Genomic DNA, 23,405 nt, shown 5'->3' with positions numbered 1-23,405 from the left:
ACATAAATACAGTGTTTTAGATCAACTCTCAGTCCTTTGTACACAACATTTATTTGAAAGAGGAAGCAATGATTGAGAAAGACGATCTCCTGTTCATCTCTATTTTGGCTCTTTTTTTCCATCAAATCTTAAGTTCAATGACATATGATCATAAGTTGCCACAAAATTTTGCTGATGTTGGCACTCTTCTTCTTCTGCGGTTCCTGAATTTCAGAATCATGCGTGCCAACCCTAACTAAATGTCACTTGGTGTGCTATGCTCACTGATAATCGTCTGTAAAAACGTGATTTGAGAAATTCACGTGTTTCATTCTCATTGTTTGTGTAGAATACCATTGCAGATGCTTGCAGACACACCAACACAGCACAGGACTCATTCTTAGGCCAGAATATTTTGTCCTCATAAAGTGAAAACAAACATGTCTTATGAATTTGACACACCACAGGTACGAGCACCGTTTAAAATGATGCCAAATTTGTATACAAGTACAAAAAGCAAGACTTTAAAACGATTAAAAAAAATCAAACCACTCACTGTGCTTTCAATTGCTGTAGGAAAGCCTGGTGACTAAAAGCAGGCTTAATTTTATTTTAGTTTTTTTGTCAGTGATCTGTTGTTATTGTTTGCAGTGAGATTCCTGCATGATGATATTCGAATAAATAAATAGAAGTGGTGTAGTTCTTATGGCTAGGTTTGAGCGGATTTATTTTATCAACTCATACAGGACCTGATACGGAAAAAAAGGTTCAAAAACAAAAAGCTCGTAAGGGAAGCTCACTCTCTCTTTATGTCGTTAAATCGATGAAAAACCCACAAAACACAAATTTATCAAGTTTCACAGTTCTGAGCTGTAGCCGTTAAATTGAGTTCTTGGAAGAATGCTTTCCTGTCTGTTTCCAATCAGCTTTTGACATTGTTTTTTCTGTTCGTGCAGTCACATGACCTGTAGACTGACGAAACAAGTTTTGCAGCAATACAGCACTTTCATCATAGCTGTTGGAAAGCCTTTTTGGTTTGTTTTTTGCAACTAACTAAGGTGGAGTCCTTCCTTGCACCAGACGGATTAAGAAAGAAGAAGAGCGGAAGCCAAGTGGCAAGAGGAAGGAGGAGCTGTACCGTTAAAAGGAAGCGAAAGATTCAGAACAGATGGCGATGTGAACTGTGAGATCCACCACAGCGGGTAGGAGGGCATCAAAGGTCTGTGCTCTTTTTCTACTTAACTGCACATGTTATGATAAGATAAGAAAACCTCTGTCTCACAATGGTTATTTTTGTCAAAATGAAGAAATGAAGTTCAGAGGACAATGAACCCAAGAAGTTATATTTCTTTGTGAGTGTTGTGCCTCTCGCTTCATGTCTACTGGGATTGGGTACAGCTTACACTGTATCTTGCCACAAACAAGATACAGTGAAATTGGGGTGCAACTCCACGTTTGTGTTTCAAGAATGACAAATCTCAAACAATATTAGTAACCACGCAAACCAAATTATGCAGTGCAATGGCTATAAACCACAAATGTTGAAGGTACGGTAGCGCTGGAGTCGGAGATGCTGACTCTTCAAAGGATAGTACAGCGGAACCTTTTTTTATTTATTTGTTTGTTTTGATAAACGCAGTCCAAAAAGACAGACTAAAATTAAATTGAACAAAATTCAAAGGAGAATTCATTCATTCATTCATCTTCCGAGCCGCTTGGTCCTCACTAGGGTCGCGGGGGTGCTGGAGCCTATCCCTGCTGTCTTCGGGCAGTAGGCGAGGGACACCCTGAATTGGTTGCCAGCCAATCGCAGGGCACACAGAAACGAACAACCATTCGCACTCACACTCACACCTAGGGACAATTTAGAGTGTTCAATCAGCCTGGCACGCATGTTTTTTTTGGAATGTGGGAGGAAACCGGAGCACCCGGAGAAAACCCACGCAGGCCCTGGGAGAACATGCAAACTCCACACAGGGAGGCCGGAGCTGGAATCGAACCCGGTACCTCTGCACTGTAAAGCCGACATGCTAAGCCCGGTAGTCCCGTGGCTGCCCAAAGGACAATTGTCCGAAGGAAATAATGTAAATCCAATGTTATCCATTCCAGACAACCGAAAATACCAACATAAACAGATTTCATCGAGAATAACGATAATTCAACATCCAAAATATGTTGTAAAATAAATGGGAATGACGAGTGAAATGGATGAATGACACCTTTATAGAAAATACTTGATGTGGACAAAAACTTTCTCTCCAAGTGTCAGATCTGCAAACTTACTTGTCTACCTTGGTGCGGCAATATGCAAAGAGTGTTGGTGTTAGTGTGAGGTCAGTGCAGTGATGGGTGGCCGAGTTTGTTTATTCAGGTCTTGATGGACCGAGAGCTCCTGCCACAAACTAGGTGGGTGATGTAACTTGTGACTGCCTCAGTTCTTCCGATGCAAGTGGACGTTTCAATGTCCTTCACGGAGGGTTGGGGGCAGCTGATGATCCTCTGCGCTGTCTCGACTACTCTTTTGAGCCCCCTCTGTTCTGCCAGTGAATGGGGATGGGGAAAAAAAACAAAAGTAATCAGAAAACAAACTCAAAGTTCATATAACTAAAATATGTTTGCCTCTAATCTTTGGTTATTTTTGGCCGGTGTCTGCAGGTGTGAACACAGCTTCCACTGGTGTGCGTCTGAGTGCCAGAAGTAGGGACCATGCCGGACTGTCAGACTCGTTTGGGGATGCGACGAGCCCTAACCTTCATCACGGGCCTGGTGGAGTGTCTTTGTTTTGCAGGCATCTTATTTGGGTGGGCCTCACTTGTTTTCGTCCTCAAGAAGGAGGGTTACTTCAACTATCTGTGTGTCAACAGCACAGGAATCAATGGCTCACAGGTTTTAGGTCAGCTTACGATTCTCATACTTTTGATCTTGAATAAAAGGTGTAACATTGGCTTCTTCCTTGGCTCTTTCAGATTGCAGTGGACAAGATGAGCAGCTCTCCCTGGTCTTCACCATTGCATCCTTCATGAATAATTTTCTGACAGTCGCAAGTGGTTTCATTTTCGACCACTTTGGCACAACAGTGGCTCGGCTCTTGGGAATGTGAGTGCATCTTGACACAACTTGTTCAGTGCCTTGATGAAGTTCACTCAGTTTGGGTGAAACGTCGATAAATGGAGTTGAAGTCATTCTAAGGGTTGCTCATTACGAATATCAGCATGGTTTCCAAGAGGAGTGACTGAAAGGAAGGTGGCATCCAATAGACTTTTACATTTGGTAGGGATGGTTTGAAATTATTGATCAGTAATACACATGACCTATACAGTGGATAAAGAAAATACTCACCTGCAATGACGAGGGGTATGTCATGGACATACATTTTGGCAGCTCAAACATATGAAGATTTGTAGGCATAAGAAAAAGGCTTTGTGAATTAACATCCATTTTTCACCAGGGCCTGGATTCATAGATTCAGTGGACAGGCCCACAGCTTTTGAGATCGGTGACAAGGGCTTGATGTTTCATCGCATTTAAGGCTTGTTTCATGCACTTGTTTTTTTTTCTAATGACTCTCTCTCTCTTTCTCTATCTATCTATCTATCTATCTATCTATCTATCTATCTATCTATCTATCTATCTATCTATCTATCTATCTATCTATCTATCTATCTATCTATCTATCTATCTATCTATCTATCTATCTATCTATCTATCTATCTATCTATCTATCTATCTATCTATCTATCTATCTATCTATCTATCTATCTATCTACAGCATATACAGTGTATATACTGTATATACGTACATATCTCGCCCCACAATTAGTGGTATTAGAAGGTAGCACACAAATTCTGTGCCCACTTCACCGGATGCCTATACATTTTACAGTTCGTTTTAAGCTTATTTTATTTGTTTTCGAATCTTAAAATGGTCTTGCCCCGCACCTTACCTCTCTGAGCTCCTCCATCCCTGCTGCTCAGTGCCTCAGGTCAACAAACCAGACGCTACCGGAGGTACTGAGGGCTAAAAAGAGGCTCAGAGAGGATCGTACCTCTTCCTTACCCCGTCCCTCCCTTTGCAATGAACCTTTGTCCTCTGTCCATTTTAAAAACTGATCTTAAAACAGTTTTATTCTATGGCTTTTGGCTCTGCATTGCTTTAGTGTTTTATAGTGTCTGATGTAGTAGTGTTAATTTATTGTTTCTACTGTCTTTGTTATTGTATGACTAACGGTAATTTGCGCTGCGGGTACAGCAGTTTGTCTGCAACAATGGTTGTTTTAAAGTGCTCTATAAATAAAGTTAGTTGAGTTGAGTTTAAGGGTAGGATCTATCATTGTTGCAGACTGTATCTGGACTTGGCGTTATTTGTCCACGTTTCCTTGCAAAAGCACTCAAAACAGGACAGTTTGTGTCTTTGGGTCACTCGACTTATTTTCAATTTGATTTAGGCCTTGGTTTTGACTAGGACATTCCAACACGTAAATTTTCTTTGAATTAAGCTAATATTTTGTTGAATTGGGTGTATGCGTCGGGTCATTAACATGCTGAATATTCTCTTCATCTCGTCTCAAGATTTTGATCTAAAATGAGGCCCTACCCTAAACCTTAAACCACGATGCTGCCATGTGTTGTTCCTCTGGCAAAGTTGCTGGGATACAGCCTAAATCCGGGAGACCTTGTGATTTGTTTTTCTTCTTTCGTTCACGTTGATTATCCATTTTATGAACACGATGGAAGGAGGAAGGGTAAGAAGTAGATGATGAAAAGTCGCGGTCGCTTTCATGAGAAATGGTAATGTCTATATAGACACCTAAAAGGGAATCCAGGGAGCACTGAAATGGCTGAGACCGAAACAGACTGTTTTGCGTGGTGGTGGTGGTGTTGGGGAAAAGGGATCTTTACGTCTTTATGTTCTTTATGTACATACCGTAAGTGAAAGCAATAAGGATAAATACACTGAAAGGAGGAGTTATAGGAGAGAAAAATGCATGTTTGGCTGACAGTGCGCAGTAACTATTTTGTAATGTCAACAGAGCTGTAGCTCCAGAATAATCCAAACCAGCAACAAAAATATACTGACACATGGAACGTCCATGTGTTTCCACTAAAACAGGGTGGAGGGAAAATACAGGGCCGAGGAATGCTCATAGCTTTTCCCAGCTCTATACTTCACAGCTTGATGAGTTGAAGTGATCTACTGTTACAAGGTACATCTGGTACAAGAAATACATGGAAAAAGAGGAGCCCCAGGGGGAGTCGCGTCACGAGGCTGGAAATTAGATCCACAAGTGTTTGTATAACAAAATCTTTTGAGAAAAATTGTAATAGTCTGCATAAAAGGGTTATACACTTATCTGTTTTGCCTTTTTTTAAAATTGAAGCTGAAAGTACACTAAAGTCACATTTATATTTTCTTTAGAAGCTATTGTGGTGGTGTATTGTAGAGGAGGGGGAGCTGTCAATTTGCTTTTGGCCCTCCTTGGACACAGGTTCTTTTATCGCTCTATAAGGTGGAAGAAGACCCAACACCACGTCGTCTTTTCTTCAGTTTATCACAACGCAACACGAATCGATTCGGGCTCCTGTGAGTCTCAGATTTCATCAGGAAGCCCCGAACAACTACAGTCACACGTACTGTATATATAGGCATAGTATGTTTGTTACGTTCATTAGGGGCGGGCACTCCTTCACCTTATGTAAAAATCTGAAACAAAGAAAGGTCAATACAGTTCGATCTTGGCATTTTGACAAAGTACAGACCACATCTGCTGTTTACAAATTGTGAGATTGGAGTTGGAGATGGACTTTCTCAGGGAACTTCCGAAGGTCACTTTGAAGTTGGAGACACTTCTTGGGGCTGACGCATTCCTTCCAGGTATGACATGACAGGTCCTTTGTGTCACTCTACGTGGTCCCATTCATCTCAGCTGGTGCCACTTCCGCTTTAGGACCCCCAGATACACATACTCGGGATACGTCTGTTGTTTACCGGGGTGGTCACCCTGGAGTGTCGTCCGCTCCTGAATATAGGAGACGAGAACACTCAATGAGTCCTTGTCTGCTTAATGAGGAACCATTTGTTGAAGAGCGCCCGGGTCCATGGATTGCCACATTCCATCTTAAAAGGTGTGAAACCTGTGGTGGAATTAACGGTGGACCTCATGGTTCACAGCGCAAGTGGTAGCGCTCCATCCCAATCCAATTTCTCTGAGGTCATCACCATCTGAGTTTTTGATATAAGCCTCTGATTCGTTGGTTCGAGTTTACCTTGAATTGCAGATGAAAAACCCATGCCTCCCAAATTGGAGTCTTCAATTTAGTTGCCGACAGGACTGGACGTCCATCAATTTCATGCCGATACAAACCAGTCTCATCCCTGGCCACCCGGTTAGTTCTTCTCCTCCGGGATGCCCTCTCTTGATCTGAAATAAGGTTGTTAGTTTGGAAAACATACATTTTCAAATTCTTGTTCCACAACCATCACTGTCTCTTGAGTCATCTTGTCTGCTTTGTCATTTCCTACACAAGAAGTTCCTCACATATGTGTCCTGCACTTAGTAACTACTTCTTTTGGTTTCAGCAGAGCCACTCTACGTTTTTTTTTTTCTTTCACGCTATGTTTAATCGATGTTCCTGCTGCTGTTTTTGTAAACATTTGCCTCATGCTCCCGCGTATCTGATGCATGCTTAATGTTTCTGTTTAATTGGGTCCAGTTGCATGTTGACATATGTCAAAATTCATCAAAATTAGTCTTTTACTTCCCTGTTGTTCACGTTCCTGTCAGTCACATTCCCCTTTCTTATCATGGCCGAATGCTGAAATACTTTCGCATAATCGATGTGTGAATTATTCTGTCAATTTCTCTCAGTGTAGACTGTATTAGTTCGAACACGTGTACATATTTTGTGGAAATCCACGAATCCAAAGTCTTTATGATGGTGTTTTAGGAACATTCATTGATCATACATGTATGTGTTTATTTCAGAGGTTTCCACACTGTTGGTACCTTGATGGTGGCCTTCTCAAATTCGGGTAAAACAAAACAAAACAAAAAGTTTTTTTGTCTGAATCCTGAAAGCAAGTGCGGATGCTCATTTATTTGCCTTTTTTTTCCATCAGCTCTGTCCGTCCTGCTTTTCCCAGCCCTCTCATTCATTGCTGTGGGCGGCATTATGTTGCTCATCACCAACATGCAGGTAGGTCCGAAACATTTTTGTCAAGCAAGTCTTATCCTGGAGTGGTTGTTTAAAGCGCCAGGAAAATATTTGACATGAAAAAAGATCTCACGGCACACAATATCTAAAATAATGTTAAATGATTGTTCAGTTTACTCACAAATTTACGGTACTCACTACATTTGACCCATCACAGTATTCGACACAGCAAACCCATACCGTTAGGAGCGGAGGATTGGGGAGGTTGAGCCAAACCTTGCACGGGCACACACAAGTCCATGTGCAAGTGTACATGTGTGCACATTCAAAGAGCTCAAATTACTTCTAAATGAACTCCTAAAAAGCTTTTGTCGTCATCTTGGTTCATTGGTGGATTACAGATATTTGGTGCATACCGCCACCTACTGTACAGGAAGCAAAAAGCATTTCCATAAATAGCCAATGGTAGCAAGCCTGCTTGTTTTCAGCCCCGCGGACAAATACACGAGATAGTCAGGGCGTGTTTCTGTCAGGCGTCAGCAAAATGGGCATCCGTCAGTGACGGACTGAGTGGTCCGTCGGTACTTGCCCCGGTTCGTAACGAATACACTGATGGGCCTAAATCCACTTTTGTCAGTGCTTTGACCGTCATTTCTTTCAATCATCACCAAAATGGACGTCAGTCAGTGACAAACTGACAGACCTTCCATCAATAGTGACGGAATTGCCACCTCTGCAAAAATGTGTGTATAGCCTCAGTGTGCTACCACGTCAGTCTATTCTGGGTCAGAATCAGGAGTGCTGGCCACTGCAACTAAACCCGTATGAGCAATTGGGTTGGTTCTTTCAATGATCAGATTTCAGATTCCTCCTCACTGGGCCAGAACACTGGCCCTCAATGATGTCAGCATTTTCCATCTTCTGACTGGTTGGTCAAAGCAATATATATATTCATTCATCTTCATTCATCAAACCGCTCCATCCTCAATAGGGTCGCGGGGGTGCTGGAGCCTATCCCAGCTGTCTTCGGACACCCCGAATTGGTAGCCAGCCAATCGCAGGGCACACAGAGACGAACAACCATGCACGCCCTCACTCACACCTAGGGACAATTTAGAGTGATCAATCAGCCTGCCATGCATGGTTTTGGAATGCGGGAGGAAACCGGAGTACCCGGAGAAAACCCACGCAGGCCCGGGGCTAACATGTAAACTCCACACAGGGAGGCCGGAGCTGGAAATGAACCCGTGAAGTCGTGTGCTGACCACTGGACTACCAGGCTGGCCCGCAATATATTTATTTATATATAAATGAATGTATTCATATTCAATATATTTTGAACAGATTTAAATATATTCAAGCATATTTGTAAATATGTTTGAAAGTACTCGCAAGTACATTTGAACGTATTTGTTGGCAAAAAATTCTACATTGGCAGTTCCGCGCTTCCGTACAAAACAGAAATCACTGTACATTTCTCTGCATCTAAAGCCCCTTCAACCAATGTGTGGCCGTATGTGCAAGGGGTAACTAAGGTCAACTATTATGTTGTGGCTGCCCTCATGATGACAACAAGTTTGAAAAATACGGCATCAAGTGTGAACAACCTTTTCTAGTGAACATCGTATAAAGGATAGTTAAAGTACAAACCAAAAACAACCCACGGCCAGCAGCACAGAACACAGCAATATAATACATTTATTTCAACTTCTCCCCTTGAAGGTGGGAAACCTTTTTGGCACCCGTCGTTCCACCATCATTACTCTCTACAACGGGGCCTTTGACTCTTCCTCAGCACTCTTCATTATCATCAAAGTGAGAGATTTCCCATCACTACCCAAATCATGTGATTTATCTAACCTCATATATAATACACTGATATTGATCTTGCCTTTTTCTGACACAGTTGCTATATGAGTCCGGCATCTCCCTCCGTGCCTGTTTCCTGTTCCTGTCCATCTGCAGTGTCATTCATGTGCTCAGGACTTTCTTCCTTTTTCCCAGAACCATCATTCCATACCCTCTGCCTGATGACTACACATATGGGTATGAACAGGAAGGACTTGTCACGGTATTCCTTTATGTATATGCAAAATGGCTGTTGACTCTGAGCAAGTGTAAATCTCGTATATTCATGGATGGGAAGCATGACATGTAAACAAGTACCGGTACTAATAGAAATCTAACTCGTGCTATACTTTGACCTTAGGCTGTCCTGCAACAAGCGAAAAAGGGTCAAGCAGAATGTGAGGTCACAGAAGACCACAGAGTCAGAACCATTTTCCAACAAGGCACCTGCAAAACAAGGTCAGTGTGCAATTGCAAGTTTCTAATCTTTTCGAACTCAGGTTTCATATAGCCACATGTAGCGCTCAAATTTAACTTCACCAAAAAACATTGAAAATGTTTGAGATACAGAAAAGCATCAGCCACTGAACACAGGCTTTTCACATTTCCTGAGGTTCTCTTTTAAACATCTTCTAAGGGTCATATTTCAGTTGGTTCAGTAGGGAATTAGAAAAAATTACAACTCAAGGCATTGTATTCTATTCTATTCCATCACACACTATTATAACGATGGTGACTACCTATTTAATAAGTGATGTGTGTGAAACCTGATGGCGTGTCAAATTGCTTGCTAGCCAGTGAGATACTTCTAGCTAATTTTAAAATAATCATTTTAACCACAGTGGCTCTATCTAGCACTGAAAATATTCCTCTCAAGAAATAAAGCAACAGGTCATTATAAATGTATTTGTCACGTTACGTACGAAGCAGGGAAAGGGAACTGCTTCGCATGTAACAGAAAAAGCGAAAATAAGCGGATACCCGAAATAGCAGACACCGACAAGGACTTTGTAAAACAATAATATTTATTATAAACAAAAATCCCGCCTAATAAACAACAGAAAACGCTGGTCACAGAACGATAGACAGGAAATAAGGAACGCGACAACAGAAAACGCTTGCAACACAATGGCAAGGCAAATATGTTAAACGAATACTAATTCACATATGCTAAGATAATGAGTCCCTTGGGACGACAATAATATAACCAACCGTGAATGGTGTCGAACAATATGTGAAATCAAAGGCAATAGCAGTGGCACGGCATACAATACTCCGGCAATGGGTCGACCGTTGGAGTGCCTAGAAATAGCAGGTGCAATCACTGACAAATAGGCAGCAGGTGTGCAGGCGGCAGAAGTGAACGCGTGCCGCCTGCTGCCGAATACGGAACATGACAGTATTAGTGATAATGAAAACTAATCTTTGCAAATGGTCTGCTTGCTTTGGTGTTCATCTTTAGGAATGTTTTTAATCAATCCATAAATCCCAGCTGTCATGTTTGGTAAGCGGGATGAAATAAATGTGTGTTTATGTATGTTTCACAGAAGAATTGTTAAAAACAATAATTACTTGGGGAAAGATCCATCCTGAAGAAAATATCTGCAAATCGGTTGAGAGGCTTTGTGACGCAGCTTTGATCAATTGTCCTGTTTAAGTCTGGTGGTAAACCTTTTTCTGAACTAATGATTTTCAAATCTCTGCAATTTCTTGTCTCACCCAGAGAAAACTTTACGTGAGTGTGTTCTATCCAGATTATTCATCTGGCACGTAATTTGGTTGTCGGTGATCCAACTGCGACATTATCTGTTCATTGGCACCCTTAACCCCATGCTGCAGAAGCTAACTCATGGACAGCCTTCACTTGGTAAGATCAGACTTCATCATGTGGCTTTCAAATACTACAGTGGCATGTAATTCAAATATACACAAACAAGCCTCCTTGGTAGATATCAAAACATGCACACATTCCCTGATGATCCTGATATTAAAAAAGACATGGCAGGGCACAGAAAAAAACATATGAGGAAAAAAGTATTATTAATCATTTTCTTCAAATGAATGGTCCCAGAAAGACACATGACACAAATTGGCACTGTGAACTTGACAGTAATGCTCATTTAAATGTATACTGTCGACCTTTGTCAATGTGTTGGCAGTGAGTCAGTACATCAACGCCTTTGCATTTACCCAACTGTGTGGGGTGTTGTGCGCACCTTGGAATGGCCTCATCATGGACAGAAACAAGCGCAAACCTCTGCCTGAAGGTAATCAACAACAAGCACGTTCGACTTTATAATCACCAAGAAAAAAATAATAAATATTAACTAGTGGAAATATTGGGAGCTACCGGACTGAGTGAGACGTTCATCTGGGTACAAAGTAGAACCCACTGAGTAAATACAGTCAGGCCAAGCTTCAACCAAGCAAATAGATAATAGGAATCCATTCACATATTTCCAACAAATGAAAAAGCTGTAGGAATCATTACAGGATACATAGTCTAAAAAGCCACCAACAAACAGTACAGTATTAATGTTACAGTTGATGTATCGTCTAACTATCATGCATCAGGTACTGGGGGCAATGTTGTTAGAGAGCGGCAACGTCGTAATGTCAGACACGTGCGTCCAATTGGAGAGGGGCTGATAGTGATGTAGAATGATGTTGGTGGAGTAACAATTAGGTGGAGACAATGAACATCAGGGCGTGACGCTAACACTTTGTCAGGGTGACCATTGTCCCACCGACGTAATGCATATTTTGGCCTCCGCACTCCGGGGCCTGTACTATGGTCTAGTGCCTCTTGAACGGCCAACTCGGCTGATTCCTGCTTATATATGGACGGGGGTTGGAGGGAGCACCTGCCCCATATACACTCAACGATTGCCAAACGGCTGCATATGTGTCAGAATTACAATACAATGACGCCAAACGTCGACATTAAATCAGATGATGACAAAAAGGATCAGCCCCAGTAGAACTTTTTTCTTCACCTGTGAGGAGCATTTCCACATGGCTGCTAGTAATTGCGGTTGAAGCGCAGACTCACAGTCACAGTCATTATTTTGGAGGGGGTTATTTGATTGAGGGGGTACTGCGTGCTGCTTGACGACCTGAACAAGCTTTCCCTTCTGAGCACGGTAGTCTAATTTAATTGCTTTTATTGGATTTATTACAAAGTGAATGTAAACACACTCCTTCAAAGTGGCGTGTAGTTGAGCTGTGCACATCTCACTGGCGTTGACTTCCGAGTCCACGGCACAATCAAAGTGTGGCATATTTTCAAAATGGATCTCTATGGAATTCTCTAGTCTCATAAAAATTCCTTGACCAGGAAATTAGGGGTATCCTCAGACTTCACTGAATCATGCCTCGATGATGGTTGCACACATATTTCCAGGTTACGAATGGTGTGTGTGTAAGAAGCCTAGACGGTAGAGTCGCAACATATTAAAAGCGCATAAAAAATGCACGTACGAAATTGATTTGAAAGTGCCAACGGGAGAATATCCTCCAAATTAAGCAAATTCTGAGTTTTCTTTAGCAGAATTGAAAGATAAGCCTTCCAGAGGTGCGGTCTTACCTGCGGCGAAATCTCAGTTTTTACGTTCTAGTAGGAGGCTACATCGGAGCTTCCAAATACGGTAACTGGTTATTTCCCATTGCCGCAGGACTCTTTCACACTGAGCAAATGTGTGCACGAAATAGGTCCATACATGTTGTTGATCATTTACTTTTTGGTTTCCACCCGCATACATGAAATAGCTGGTGTTCTTGTGACAGTGCTCTCAATCTTTATACGGCACCCAGTGAACCTTCTCCGGAATTTTTTGTAACTTATGCCCAAAGATTGTTGCACGTATTACTCCATTTTCCTTTTGCCCATTAAATGAAAGCACCAAGCTTGCAACATTTAGGCGGTCTTTACAAATTAAGATATTCAGCCTAATCCTTTTGCGTTCCTTATCAACTGGTATACGATGGTAACTACCAATTTTCACAACAAAATTACCTTTCTTGCAATTGTTTCGAATAAGGTGGATTGTATAGGCAGAAATTACATGCTGGTGTTAAAGATTGTCATTATAGGAGCTGCTGTGACTCTATAGTGAAATGGAGGAGGTGGGAATTCAAAGGCCGCAAACTACATTTAACTGATAGCTTGTCAATGAAAACTGAAATGCAAATAATTTTTTTTTTTTTGTGTGTGTGTGTGTGTGTGTGTAGGTATGAGTGAACATGAGGCAGACCTGAATTCCTCAGTTCTTTCGCTCTTCCTGACATCATTGATGGGGTTGGTGTTTTCAATTTGTGCCGCTGCACCACTCTTACCACTTCAGTATTTTACCTTCATCATCCAAGTGCTCAATCGCTCGTTCCTGTATGGTGGCAATGCAGCATTCCTCAGTGTGGCGTGAGTAAAACTGCACACAAAAGTTTTGCAATATCTCCCTTAATACTGTACCTTCAACAAGCAGAAAAAGTCTTGCCGTGAGAGGTATTTGTTTTGATTGCTGTTTGTTTATGTGTTCACCAAGCTTGATACATGTCATCATTTGTTTCTCTTTTTTTGTCACTGAGTCAGAGAGGCTCGATTTCCCTGACCCAAGAATGCTAACACAATCTCTTCTTATTCATTCGACATGAGGAAGAAAGTACCGTATTTTCACAACTGTAAGGCACCATTAAAAGTCTTAAATTTTCTCCAAAATGGACAGGACACCTTTTGATGCGGAGCGTCTTGTGTATTTGCTGAGTTCCAAAACCTGACTGACAGCCGACGCGCTGTTTATATAGAGAAAAGGCGGAAGTGACTGTGGCCAGGCATGCGGGAAAGTAGTCGGCCAATCAGGGAAGGGTGGGCGTGTATATATACATATATGGAGAGGGAGAGAGAGAGAGAGAGAGAGAGAGAGAGAGGACAGGCAAGCTGGGGAGAAGTCCGCCAATGAGTGAAGCGTGTAAGTGGAGGCTAAAGGGACGCCCCAAGCAGGTACCAACACCTGTATAGAGTGTGGCTAAGTGCATTGTTGCAAACTTTGGGTTTGGTTTCTAAGAATCCCCGAAAATAAATTCTACAAAGAGACACGCCTACGAAGCGGTGAAAAACCAAGTCTAGCAAATGAACTCTGAGCTTGCCGTTTAGTCAACCCGGAGGCTTGACTAAAGAACTCCAACCGCTGGACATCGGCATCAACCGGGCATTCAAAGTAAAGTTGCGACCGGGCGAACAATGGATGATCGATGGCAAACACAACTTTACAAAGAGTGAGAGCCAGTGCTGGGCGAGCTACGCCACAATTTGCGAATGGATTGTGGCTGCTAGGACGAACGTGTCTGCTTGCACTGTTGTTCGAGTGTTTGGCAAAGCCGGCATCATTTCTGTGGAGCCACATGGCAATGAGAGTGACTCTGACAATGAGAGGGAACGCAGCGTTTTTGATGGATTACCGGTACTTGCACAGTTGTTCAATTCTGATACAGAGGATGAGGACTTTGATGGATTTCTGGGTGATGATTGATCGAAAAACGTGAGTACATTGTACGATGGCTAAATAAAATGCAACGGAACTCAGTTTTGCTTCTGTAGCCTTTTTAAAAACGTGTTTTTAGCTTGTATCTGTATGTCTTGGCATGCTACCGTATGCTTCAAGCTAGCGTGTTTTTTAGCGTGCGCGCATGCATGCCGTATGTTTAAGCTGGCGTATGTTTTACCACTTTAAAACTGCGCCCAATGATACAGTGCGTTTTGTCTATGTGTAAAATACAGAAATAACACCCATTAACGAGACTGCGCCCAACCATACGGTGCGCTGAATGGTCGTGAAAATACGGTAGTCAAATAACTAACAAACCGACAGACAGGAGGAATTTCTATTCTATATTGTTTTGAATTTTACACCTCTAGCCATGAGCAAAGGTGAAGCTTTTTCCCACAAGAACACTTTGAAACAACAATTACTTTGGAGAGTGTCCGACTGCCCCTCAAACATCGTTAGTTTGTTCAAAATGCTGATGCTCCGCTCGTAACTGAATCATGTAAGAGGGAGCACATTACTCCAATTATGGCCTTCATCCACTGGCTGTCTGTGCACTTTTGAGGCAATTTTAAGAGTCTGCCACTTGTTTTCAAATCTCTGAAAAGTCTCACCATTTACGCTCTGAACTCGCTGAGCTGCTTCATCCTATTTTTGTCTGACTGCACACCTTTGATCACATTGTATGGTGCTCAGCACAATGTGGTCCAATCCAAAACCATCAAAAATATGGCTTTCCACGCTTATTGTTCACTGCTCTTTTAGTAATGTATTTGCTCTGTGTGGACCCCATAATTGTAGCTTCTTAGTGGTGTTTATAATTCTAACTTTATGTATACCTGTATATAACGTGGATAGATAGATAGATAGATAGATAGATAGATAGATAGATAGATAGATAGATAGATAGATAGATAGATAGATAGATAGATAGATAGATAGATAGATAGATAGATAGATAGATAGATAGATAGATAGATAGAGAGAGAGAGAGAGAGAGAGAGAGAGAGAGAGAGATTGTGTGTTTTATATATAATTTATTAAAATTATTGTGTTGTGATTTTTTTTTCTTTTTCTGTGCATCCAGTTTCCCATCATGCCACTTTGGAAAGCTTTACGGCCTCATCATGGCAATTTCAGCAGTCTTCTCTTTACTGCAGTATGTCTGCCTTGCTTTGGTAAAGTCTGTGCTGCATGGAGATCCTTTATATGTGAGTATTCAGTCACACAAATCTTGAATAAATTCCTGAAGAAATTCCCTCAGGGACTCACTTTTATTCTCATGTGTCTGTAGGTGAACATCGCTGTGACCCTGGTGATTCTGCTCGCCTTTGTCCACCCGTTGTCTGTCTTTTTGCACTGTAGAAATCTTGCATCGCAGCGAGTCAAGAGTCAGCTTCAATAGCAGTAAAGGCGGACTTGTGACAATTTCTCAATTCTCACAATGACGCTGACACAGTGACTGTAACATCAATACTGTTCTGTTGGTGCTTTGATTGAATTAAATGATTAAATGATTCACAAAGTTTTGATTGCGTGTTTCGGATTACTATGTTATCTTTTGTGTGCCGTCAGCAAACTCAAAACCGCTGCGTGTACTCACAGTTTTGTTTTATTTTGGACAACCGTATGTTAACTTTGTCTCTCCACTTTTTTTTTTTTTTTACTGTAGAAAATATAGAAGCATATTCTGAATTTTTGACATATTTGGTAATGTTATGAATTTGGCAAAAGTGTAACTTGGGCTTCTGTTTTAAACTGAAGCAAACTTTCAGACTCAACTGAGCAGTTCACGACTCAGCTATTCCACCTCCTGCACATTGTAGTCGTCGACGAAGTTAACAGACCTCATTTTGTACATATAAAAACGAGACAAGCATGCAGAGTTTTAACTTTCTCAAAAGGTTTCACACGATGAAGAATGAACATTAATTGTGGGGCATTTAAAAAGATATGAAGTGAAATATCTAAAATGTGCCCTTGTTTGTGTGCTGTGAACATGATTGAAATTACTCTTCTAATGCACTCGCACTTGCACTAGTTCCCTCTACAGCAGTGGTTCTTTAACCTGGGTTCGATCAAACCCTAGGGGTTCGGTGAATCAGTCTCAGGCGTTCGACAGAGCCTCTGTCATGGAGGTTAAGACACACCCAACTCAACATGTCAATTAGTTAAGATATGCCCGCTTGGCCATTACTGCACACCACTGGCAGGTTCATTTTGTGCACAATTAAAAAACGTATACTTTATACATCCATCCGTTTTCCGAACCGCCTAATCCTCACCAGGGATGCGGGGGGAGCTGGAGCCTGTCACATTTCGGGTTTTCGGTCTGGCCAGCAGGTGGCAGGAGCGGTCTCTCTAGCACACCTGCTGACAATCATTAATCAACAGAGACACTATTTAAGGACTCCTACGTTCTTCACTTGTTGTGGGAGTATTGTTTTTGGCATTGCTTACCTCATTGCTCATTCACTAGTGGCTTTTGACCTCGTCGTGTTTTCCCGTGTAGTCTCGGTACCAAGTTTGTGTGTAAGAACCATTTTGTTTTGATGATCTGGCTTTTCTTGCGTGTACAAAGTGTTACATTGTTTTTCGTTCATAGTTTGTGGGCTTTACTTTCCTTTTCTTGCTCTTTTGTGCAAGCACCTTTTGTTAGTCGTTTTTGATTTACCTCCTGGTCCTCATTGTGGACCAGCGCTTTATGTTCTCGCTTATTTTCGGTTCGGTTTGGACATTAAATTGTTTTACTTCGGAGACCTTGTTTTTGTCTACGTTTTTTGGATCCCCCTCCCTAACTCGGTTTACCGGAGTCCGTAACAGAGCCCATCCCAGCCGTCATCGGGCAGTAGATGCGGGACACCCTGATCCGGTTGCCAGCTAATTGCAGGAGTATACTTTATATTTTACTAATTGTGTTTACTTTTTTGTTTTTAATAAATGTGTTTTTTAATGTCTTGAATTTGTAAACATTATAATCATAGTAATAATAATATTTTTATATACATTAATGAAAGGTTCGGTGAATGTGCATATGAACTGGTTGGGTTCGGTACAACTAATAAGGTTAAGAACCACTGCTCTGGAGATTAATCTGATGTCACTTGAAATGGTCTAAATCAGCTCTCCTTAGTGGTTCAAATTAATCTAGAAGGGGCTAAATCAAGGATGGTTAACTCTGGTGTTTGAATTTTTAGAATTGCAAATACTCATGCCAATTATTCAGCCATTTATCAAGCCAGTGGTCATGGAATTCATTTCATTTAACCTTATACCAGGAGTGGGCAATTATTTTCCCGGCCAAATGAGAAGCAAAAAATATTGTGGAGGGCCGGGGCAAAAGTAAATAAAGAAGATAGCACAATGTCTTTGTATGCCAGTAATAATGTAACATTCTCCTCCACCATCACACTCAGCACTGGTTCTCCTCAAGGATGTGTACTGAGCCCCCTGTTGTTCACGCTCTACACATTTGACTGCTCTCCGACTCTTATTAGCGGTCCAGTTTGCGGAAAGTTTTTAACATGATAACAATCAAACCATTCTAGAAAATGTTCATTTACTCGAGCCACAAGCAATTCACTCTGAGCATGGAAATTGCAAGAATCGGACTGAGAAAGAATCGCTTCTTTGTTTTTCAAAGTCTCGTAGATTTGAGTCTTTCCGACTCCAGGCGTCTCCTGAATGTTTCGTACTTTGTTAACCGCTTCGTTTAATCAGATACATATCACTTTCCCTTCCATGGTCATTACTCTCTCCCTCTTTCTTCGTCTTCCCCTCCCTCCCTGTGCTCTGCAACTTGAAGTAATTACGCCACCTGGTGTTGAAATACCTGTCATTACAAGTCCAAGCGAAATGAATGCAATCAAACCTTAATTGTGCACCAACCTTCGGCAGGCCGGATTAAAAAGACCAACAGGCCGGATCCGGCTCACGGGCCTTAGTATGCCCACCGCTGCCTTATACCTTTCATTACTCCATTAGACACGGCAAACCCGTTACATCATAAGTGCTCATTTCCCCCCCAGTTCTTTCCTCTTGCATCATGTCACCGCTACACATGTCAAGAGCAAAACATCTTTGTCATGATCCAGTCCTGTTTGCTTTGTTTCCTCAGTCTCCTGCTGGAGAGTAGGCGTTTCCTTACGAACCACACATGACACGAATCTGCCCTTGTCACCTACTGCCTTGAAAAAGCCATGCCACGCTAATGAGTGCTGTTGGAAAATGTGCCTTGCCTACGTCTAGAGTCTCTCTATGCTTAATGTTCAGGCTTTGTAGTTTCTTTGTTCCATATCAGTAGTATTTCAGTTGATAATTATTGTTTTGGTTTGTATTATGTGCACTTTGGGTTTTCTTGTCCATTTTTGACAAGCAGATTTTGTTTATTGCCATCTAATCTCAAGGTACACATAGACAAACAATCATTCCCACTTACATTCATACTGAGGGACAATGTGTTCCATGAACCTGCCATGCATGTTTTGGGAATGTGCTAAGAAACCGGAGTACCCGGAAAAAACCCACGCAGGTACGGGGTGAACATGCAAACTCCACACAGGAAAGCTGGGACCTGAAATTGAACCCCGCACCTTTGCAATGTGAGGCGGACGTGCTAAACAGTCGGGCACCGTGCAACCATACCTGCCATCATTTTTACTTTATTTTTTTAACCTACTAATTCTACTTCAAAGAAAACAAGAACAGCCATTTACACTCACAGTCACTGAGTGGGAACTGAACCCACGTTGCCTGTACACAAGTTAGTGTGTCACTACACTAACAGACTCAATAAGATTTTTTTTAACTCTTGGGGACAGAAGATTCTCTGCAGCAATAAGTTGTGTCTGCTTCCAGAAATAACACAGACAACTGCACTGACCAAGTCTCTCACTGTGCCCCCGCTGCTCAACATGTTAGATCAAAGCGAGCCTGTCAATTCTATCACTTGGAATGTAAGTGTGTGTACAGCTCCTATAGTAGCCAATTGCAGATGGAGCCTTTCACAACAGCAATGACAGAAATAGAAACAAAAGTGGCAGAAGCTGAGAATAGAAACGACAACCTAACACCGAACGTCAGTGTTGGTCTCCGTCTGTTTTCAGGGTTGCTATTAGAAAAACAAAACTGTGCATCCATCAATGAACCGAGCTGCTTATCGTCACGAGAGTTGCGGGCGTGCTGGAGCCTATCCCAGCCATCTTCAGACAGTAGGTGGCGGACACCCTCAACTGGTTGCCAGCCAATCGCAGCCAAATTATACTGAATGGAATGTCCATCATGTTTTGGTAGGTCCATAACACTCACAGCACTGTAAAACAATGTTTCTCAAACTTTTATAACAAGCACCACATTGTAACACCATAATCTAAAACAAAGTGGACATTTTATTAAACATTTTAACAAACATATAGAAAATGCGCGTCTTGTTATTATCATTGGGTTCATTCCACTTTGAGTCAATTTTCAAGTGTGATACGATGCTAAAACTCAATGTCAAATGACTCAAAAATTCAACAAAGTCTGGATGGACCTTGCAACGCTCTGTACACCCACATTGCATGTGCTTCATTCAATTCTACGCAACCTCACACTGCTTCTAAAAAGAATTGGATTTTATCTAAAGTCTACATTGTTAACAAATGAGACAAAAACAACTTGCACACGCAACACCCTTCCAAATTTCAAAAGAAGCGTTGAGTGCAACTTCTGATGGTTTGTCTCCCCACTGGCCTGATGTACATTGTTGGCCGAAGCACACACTGACCACATGCTGTAGAAGGTCTTCAGCTGTGAAAGATGAGTTTGCACGTGTGAGAGATGGCTATTGACAGAGTCGGCGACACATTAATAGAATCAAGACAGATCCTTTGAACATGCTGTGTTTACACCAATTCAAATGTCAGTGAGCCTGTGAATCACGTTGACACAAGCGGGTAAGTGAGAGAATGCTTCATTAATTAAGGGAGGAGAGGCTGGTGTGGAGTGTGTAGACACGCGATGTATCCACATGAGACGCACATGAGGTGAACTCACACACTTCTTCCTCCTCCACGGAGTCTGGCCGGTTTAGCCTGAGGCCAAGAATACTGTCAAAGAAATTTCCCAATCACGCTTCCAAAGCTGTTGCATCACCCCGAGGGTAAATACTTGCCAAAGTCTGTTAGGATGTGATGTACAATATGCATCCGCCAATCACTTGCCAAGAAACTTTGCTGTCATAAGCATCCTGAATCATGGAATTTCAGTTTGGTAAGTGTATTTGCTTGGGAACAGATGGAGTATGTCATGCTGGTACTCACCTTGACCAATGTGGGCGATGGCGGATCGATTTATGAGTAACCCCAAGCCTTGTTGCAGAAACCCACGTCTAGACTGAATTTGTTTTCCATGTTTCCCAGAAAAGTACACAATAGATATTGGAGAGCCTCTCATTAGTTTGATTTCTTGAAGTCAACATTAGCTTTTTTCCCCCCCAACAAATAATGCCTATAGGTGTAAGCTATTTTGCAGCTAGCTAGGTAATAGTTAACATTAGCACTCAACCCCTTTGCTCGGACCGGATGTTCACTTGCTGCTCTTTTTGCTCACTCATGCCCATGACTACTATCAACTCCATTGTCAAATTTACATAATCTTTGTCTGGAATAGAGATTTTCCTTGACATCACGTGCATCTGGACACACCCACTGGTGTCATGTTGGAGGTCATTGTTGCTTCCTGAGTGGTAAAGTTGTTTAGGTCAGCTTCTAAAAAAATCTTAGAATTGATTATCCGATCAAATACTTCATCAATTACTTAGGCGATTGCCCACCAACTCCATAAGCTTCCCTCAGTTTTCCCCCAGTCCATGAGAAGAGTTGACAACCTCTTGGCTGTCTCAAGTCTACTGCACTATCAAGGGTCTTCATGTAGCGCATGCATTTGTGCATGTTGAATGTTCCTGCTCTCTCAAGTCATGTTGCTCGGCACCGTTTCTGATTGTCTTTTTGGTGCCTTATTTTGGGACTATCCGATTAGATGGTGCCTTCCAAATTTGGAAGGCCAGCAATCCACTTGCCTTATTACCCATTTCGGAGTATTTTCTAATTAAAAACCTCGACTTTATGTGTCTCCTCTTTGTGATTTCTTTTATGTCCCTTCTCTAATTTCTCAGTTTCATTCTCTAATTCAAATGGTAGACTGTAATCTTTCCTCTCGTTGTGACCTTTCCTTCATCCCATAACACGGAGGGAGAAACAATATTGTCATTTATGGCACAGCCAGTGCTGATTGAATTTCCTGTTTTATATAAGCATCTGTTCGTAAAAAGCTAACAAACAAATATTATGTCTCCAGTATGTCAAGGTACTATCAGCTCTTAAATTAATTTGCACAGTAATTGGGCAATGATCCGAATTGATCATTGATCCTATTGTATTGCTCTTTACACCGTATATGTGCGGTTTTGAAATTAAGAAATAGTTTATTCTCAAATAACGTCCATGCACTTGTTACATGAATGTGAAATCTTTATCTCTTGGATGGAAATGACACCAGACATCCACCAAACCCAACTCGGCGGCACGGTGGTCGACAGGTTAGCATGTCCACCTCACAGTGCAGAGATGCAAGGGTTAGATTCCAGGCCCTAGCCTTCCTGTGTGGATTTTGCATGTTATCCCCATGCCTGCATGGGTCCCTTGGTCTTCATGCTGTTTGCTCCCCAATATTCTTTTGACAGATCTCGGAGAACATCACAGAGCAGGTGCAGTTATACTTAGACTAGATCGCACACAGGCGGACTTGATTTATCCATCCATCCATTTTCGGATCCGTTTACCCTCACAAGGGTCCCGGGGCGTGCTGGAGCCTATCCCAGCTGTCTTCGGAGAGGAGGCGGGGGTACACCTTGAACTCGTTGCCAGCAAATCGGAAGGCAGATATAGACAAACAACCATCTGCACTCACACTCACACCTAGGGACAATTTTGAGTGTTCCACCTGCCACCTGCCACACATGTTTTTGGAATGTGGTAGAAAACCGCCATACCCGGAGAAAACCCACACAGGCATGGGGGGAACATGTAAACTCCAAACACTAAGGAGGGGACACGGAATCGAACCCAACACCTCTGCACTGTGAGGCTGACGGGCTAACCACTCGTCCACTGGGCTGCCCAAAAACAAATCCTATCGTGAACAGTGGCGGATCCTCTTGTTTCTTGCTTTATGTTGAGAGGGAAGAAATTTCTTCTGTGCTATTTAGCACAGATGGCAATAAGGTTGTATCCAATCCAGTAAACTTGTATCTGTCACGTTCCGTATTTGACAGCAGGGGGCAGGCGTTCTTGCTTGCCGCCTGCACACCTGCCACCCATTTGTAGGCGATTGCACCTGCTAGATTTAGGCCCTCCGGCAGTCAACTCACTGCCGGAGTATTCCACGCCGTGCCATTGCTATTGCCTATTCCTTCTCGGTTAAAACATTGCCTTAAAGACTATTGATAATTGCTGCGTTCCTAGATATCCTCTCGTGAGTGATCATAGTATTTTGCCAAAATTTTCTCCTTGCCGTTTTTTCCGCAAGCGTTTTCTGTTGCCTCGTTACAATTATTTCCTGGTTCTCTTTTTGACCAGCGTTTTCTGTTGTCCATTTGGACGGGGATTTTGTGTTGTAATAAATATCATTTTTGTGACAAAGTTCCTTTCTGTGTCTGCTATTTCGGTGATCCACTTATCTCCAGTTTGTTGCGCACAAAGCGATTACTCTGTCGCTTCGGGCACAATGTGACAGTATCCAATCCAATATCCAATGCATTGGGACAACGGGCTCCGAACCAGGGGCGGTTCTGGATCAATTTCACTGAGGGGGCCGGGCTGGGGCCAGGGGTTTCGATGGGGGGGC

The 23,405-nt window shown here is 42.2% G+C and overlaps 1 protein-coding gene across 2 annotated transcripts; it reads left to right on the top strand.

Annotated features, from left to right (window-relative positions):
• Window positions 1–964: 964 nt before the first annotated feature.
• Window positions 965–21,626, top strand: LOC127603208 (equilibrative nucleobase transporter 1-like). 2 transcript variants are annotated; one of them, XM_052069311.1, is made up of 13 exons: window positions 965–1,198; window positions 2,635–2,872; window positions 2,946–3,075; window positions 6,963–7,009; window positions 7,097–7,173; window positions 8,854–8,946; window positions 9,038–9,177; window positions 9,341–9,438; window positions 10,703–10,846; window positions 11,139–11,246; window positions 13,210–13,396; window positions 15,607–15,730; window positions 15,814–16,492. In XM_052069311.1, the coding sequence occupies exons 2-13, from the start codon at window positions 2,686–2,688 to the stop codon at window positions 15,922–15,924; spliced, it is 1,446 nt and encodes a 481-aa protein (XP_051925271.1). In that variant the 5' UTR covers window positions 965–1,198; window positions 2,635–2,685; the 3' UTR covers window positions 15,925–16,492. The 2 variants fall into 2 exon arrangements, 1 of the variants encoding a protein (XP_051925271.1); XR_007963010.1 differs by lacking the exons at window positions 15,607–15,730; window positions 15,814–16,492 and adding an exon at window positions 21,033–21,626 and having other exon boundaries at window positions 13,210–13,562.
• Window positions 21,627–23,405: the final 1,779 nt, after the last annotated feature.

Source organism: Hippocampus zosterae, chromosome 1 (genome assembly GCF_025434085.1).
Source record: "Hippocampus zosterae strain Florida chromosome 1, ASM2543408v3, whole genome shotgun sequence".
NCBI lineage: Eukaryota > Metazoa > Chordata > Actinopteri > Syngnathiformes > Syngnathidae > Hippocampus > Hippocampus zosterae.
The sequence above is the reverse complement of the archived record's forward strand: the minus strand, read 5'-3'. Positions and strand labels throughout refer to the sequence as shown.

Bases quoted from the DNA above. Each gene is read 5' to 3' on its own strand.
- LOC127603208 (XM_052069311.1), top strand. From the start codon at position 2,686: ATGCCGGACTGTCAGACTCGTTTGGGGATGCGACGAGCCCTAACCTTC. The intron at 2,873-2,945 runs GTCAGCTTACGA...TGGCTCTTTCAG, and splicing joins CAATGGCTCACAGGTTTTAG to ATTGCAGTGGACAAGATGAG. The intron at 9,178-9,340 runs GTATGAACAGGA...CTTTGACCTTAG, and splicing joins CCTGATGACTACACATATGG to GCTGTCCTGCAACAAGCGAA.